The 4,261-nt window shown below is 40.1% G+C and overlaps 1 protein-coding gene across 1 annotated transcript; it reads right to left on the bottom strand.

Moving 5' to 3' along the window:
- Window positions 1-394: 394 nt before the first annotated feature.
- On the bottom strand, window positions 395-1,668 carry LOC105812934 (acidic leucine-rich nuclear phosphoprotein 32 family member A-like). The gene is given in 1 exon segment (XM_012647501.1): window positions 395-1,668. A coding segment is annotated over 1 exon segment (717 nt). The 5' UTR covers window positions 1,660-1,668; the 3' UTR covers window positions 395-942.
- Window positions 1,669-4,261: the final 2,593 nt, after the last annotated feature.

The raw sequence follows: 4,261 nt of genomic DNA on the forward strand, positions 1-4,261 counted from the left end.
GGTATATGAAAAAAAAAACCCAGCCGACATGCAGCAATGTCTCCAGCGCTTAGGTTTATAAAAATGTTCTAAGCACAGAAGCACATGTGGAAGAATTATCTCGTCAGTTTTGTAAAACAAAGCATTCTAATATTTTACAGAACAAGATAGGACATTTTTTTCTTTCTTTTAAAGAGGTTTAAGCTTGAGGGCTTGTTTCTTCTCTTTTAATTATAATTACCAAATCCATTCTACTTGTTAACTCATAAGCCTGCCGTTTCCAGCTCTTTGGCTCACAAGCTCTCAAGAGTAACATCAGAGTCCTCTTTGTAGAGTGAAGCCCACCACCATCTATGAAGGGGGAAAAGGGATGAGAGACGGGGAATGTCCCCAAACAGTGCCAAAATACGCCTCTAGGTTGCTATTTACAAACCTGGGCGTTGGATGCCTCTAGCAGGCCCAAGAAAAGCAGAAATCACATGAACCAGAGCAAGAGTTAAAGGTATGGCTGGTACTCAGCCCCTCCTGGGCTTTGAGTGACCAAACCGAGGCCAGCCATGGCTTTCCAACCAACTCAAGAGACCTGGGAAATACCTGGAACTGTAGAACTCCAAACCATCCTCTCTGAGAGTAAGGAACAAATGCTCACTTGGCGTGTACTCAGCTATCGCATTTACAGGGACAAAAACCAGACACAAAGAAAAAGTAGGGGGAAAAATAAAGAGTGGCAGTAAAAATAGTATTTTATTCCACCCCCTCCCGCCCGCCCTCCCGCCGCAACCCCCAGTACACGTTTCCCCTCTCGTTCCCACAGCAATGTTACAATCAGAAAAAAATAAGTTTCGGGGGGCAGGATTTGGAGGAGGGGGAGGGGATGTGGGTAAAAACAGTCAAATCACAATAGGAATTTTTCAAAATAGGTTATTCCACTTAGTCATCATCTTCTCCCTCGTCTTCTGGCTCTCATTTTCTCTTCTGACCCCTTTCTTCTTCACCAAGATCTTCTTTGTCTTCCTCATCATCTACTTCCCCGTCATTATAACCTTCTTCATCCTCCTCCTCCTCTCCACTCACGTCCTCCTCTTCACCTTCCTCCTCCTCATCCTCATCTTCCTCGTCTTCCACTACCTGAGCATCTTCATCATACTCTTCCTCATCCTCGTCCTCCTCCTCGTCATCCAGGCCCTCGACGTAGCCCTCAGCATCTGAGTCAGGGGCCTCCTTGTGGTCCCTGTCGTAGCCGTCGAGATATGTGAGTTGCGGGAGGAGCTTGAACACGTTTTCTCGGTTGTCGTTCAGGTTGGTTACCTCGCAATTGAAAAGGTCTAGGCTCTTGAGGTTTTCTAACTTTTTCAGTGGCTCTATTGTGCTGAGGTCTTTAATTTTGTTGCCACTTAAATTTAGATGCGTGAGGTTCGGACACTTTTCTGCCAATACTTCCAGGCCCCCTGAGATTCTGTTATCGCTTAGTTCAAGCGTCTTAAGTTTGTTTAACTTTGGTCACTTTGCGACTGAGGTGAGGCCTACGTTGATCGTACTTAAGAATTCCAGTTCTTCAAATTCATCTGTGAGGCCTTCGATTTTGCCTTCATTTGACCGACAGTTGTCCAGGACGAGTTCTTTCACATCAGAGGGCGTCCTGTTCCGCAGCTCTAAATGAATCCGTTTGTCCATCTCCATCTCTCGAGCTCGCTCTCTGCAGAGGCTCCGGCGCCGGCGGAATTCAATCAATCAGGAGACAGAATCTTGAAGAGAAAGGAGACTATACCAAACACGACACAGGTATTCTCCTCAATATATTTGAAACCACGAGTTATCAAATTCTACTTAGGCTGTAACCCAGGCTGGACTCAGCTCAATTCCTGTTTGGACTGCTGTGATAAGGCCCACTTCCTTTCTGTGCAACAGGAAAAAGAGAACTCTGGGAACAATTAATATCAATGTCAGTCTCTATGCTTCTTTTATATATAATTTCTGGCATAAAATAAAAAATTCTAAGACAGGCAAAGAAGCAGAGAAATGTTACTGAAAAAATTAAAAAAATAAGGAAAATAGAAGCACACACACAGATGATCAAGATACGGTAATTAATAGATGAAAAATTAAAATATGTGTTATAAATGTATTTTAATAGAGTAAAATAGGACAAAATGGATGAAAAATGAAAAGAATGTGAATGAAGAATTGGACTCTATAAAAAGAAGCAAATGGACATGCTTGAACTGAGAAACCATATATAAAATTAATGTCTTATTAGATGAGTAAAATAGTAGACTTGGTAAAGTAGAAGACAAGATTATTAAACATGAAGACAGGTAAAGGTAAATATCCAAATTGAATCACACGGTGAAAAAAAAAACAGAAAGAATTGAACAAAAAGGACTTAGTTTATTATATGTATGATTGGGGACCCAGAGGGAAAGGAGAGGGAGGAGAATGGAATAGAAGCAATATTGGAAATTATAACATCCAAAAATTTTTCTAAAGTAATGAAAGACATAAACTCACAGATTCCAGAATCTCAGGAAACTTCAAGCAGGATAAGTAAAGAAAATCAGGCTAGGTGCAGTTGCTCATGCCTGTAATCCCAGCACTTTGAGAGGCCAAGGCAGGAGGATCACTTGGGTCCAGGAGTTCAAGACCAGTCTGAGCAACATAGTGAGACCCTGTCTCTACGAAAGACAAAAAACAAAAAACCCCCCAAATTAGCTAGGCATGGTGGCATGCACCTGTAGTCCTAGCTACTTGGGAGGCTGAGGTGGGAGGATCACTTGAGCCCAGAGTTTGAGGTTGCAGTGAGCTATGATGATGCCACTGTAGTCTACCTCAGGCAACAGAATGAGACCCAATCTTGGGGCAGGGGGGAAGAAAACCACACTTTAGGCACATTATAGTCAAACTGCTAAAAAATAAAAATGAAGAGAATCTTACAAAGGCAGCCAAAGGAAAGGATCTATTACATTAAAAGAGGAGAAATAAAGCTAACAAATAACTTTTCAAAGGAAACATTGGAAGCAGAGATGATTGAATGATATCTTTAAAGTGCTAAAAGAAAAATAACTAACAATTTACAATATTACACTCAGGAAAAATATTAAAAGTGAAGGCGAAATAAATGTTTATAGACAAAAGCTGAGATAATCGTCATCATGCCCAAAGTACAAGAAATACTGAAAAAGGGGGGGAGGGGGAAGGTAGTGTGAAGAAGGAGGGGAGAAAAGGGTAGATGGGAGGAGGGAAAGGAAGAGGAGGACTGAAGGAGGGGGAAGAAGGAGGAGGGGAGGGAAAAGCAGGAGGGAAGAAAAAAAGAAACACTAAAAGAAGATATATTCATGATAAAATATACTGATACCAGCTGGAGGCATAGAAGTGTAAAAAGGACTGAAGAGTATCAGAGAAAGTAAATATGTGGGTAAATACCAAAAATATTTACTGTTTAAATCAGGAACAACATCAATATCTTCTAGAGTTTGTAACAAATGTATTATAGAAGTGAAATAGATGATGGTAATAGCAGGAAGGGCAGGAGATTGGTAAATGTAGTTAAACTGTGGAAAGTAATTTGAATTACTCATAAAATTATAAAATTGCTGATATAACATAGTTGAAATAAGTCAAGGAGGACTATACTCGGCAACATGACCACTTAAAGACTAATATAGAGGGTATATCTAAAAAGCTAAAAGAGATAAAATGGAGTAATTCTTAAACACTGGTTGAATCCAACAAAAAGGCAGAAAAGAAGAAAATTTGAACAAAAATAAAAGGAACAAATATTGAGAACAAGTAACAAGATGGTATGCTATGGCTTGAATGTTTCTGTTCCTCCAAAATTCATGTTGAAACTTAATCCCCAAAGCAATAATGTTAAGAGGTAGAGCCTTGAGGAGGAGATTAGGTTATGCAGACTCCACTCACATGAATGGAATTAGTATCCTCATAAATAGGCATGAGGGAGTCTGTTTGGCCTTTCCACCACATGAGGACACAGCAAGAAGAGCCATCTATAAAACAGACTGCAAGCCTTCCCAAGACACCAAATCTACTGGCACCTTGATCTTGAACTTCCCAGCCTCCAGAACTGTAAAAAGTAAATTTCTATTACATATAAATTACCCAGTCTAAAGTATTTTGCCATAGCAGCCTGAATGGACTAAGACATGGTGGATTTAATCCAACCATACCAGTAATTACATTGGCCCAGATATATTCTATTCACAATGAAAACACTTAAAAATATGAAAGTTGATATGATAAAAGAAGAAGAGTGCAAAAATATAAG

Source organism: Propithecus coquereli, unplaced genomic scaffold (assembly GCF_000956105.1).
Source record: "Propithecus coquereli isolate 6110/MARCELLA unplaced genomic scaffold, Pcoq_1.0 Scaffold108, whole genome shotgun sequence".
In the NCBI taxonomy this organism is placed as follows: Eukaryota; Metazoa; Chordata; class Mammalia; order Primates; family Indriidae; genus Propithecus; species Propithecus coquereli.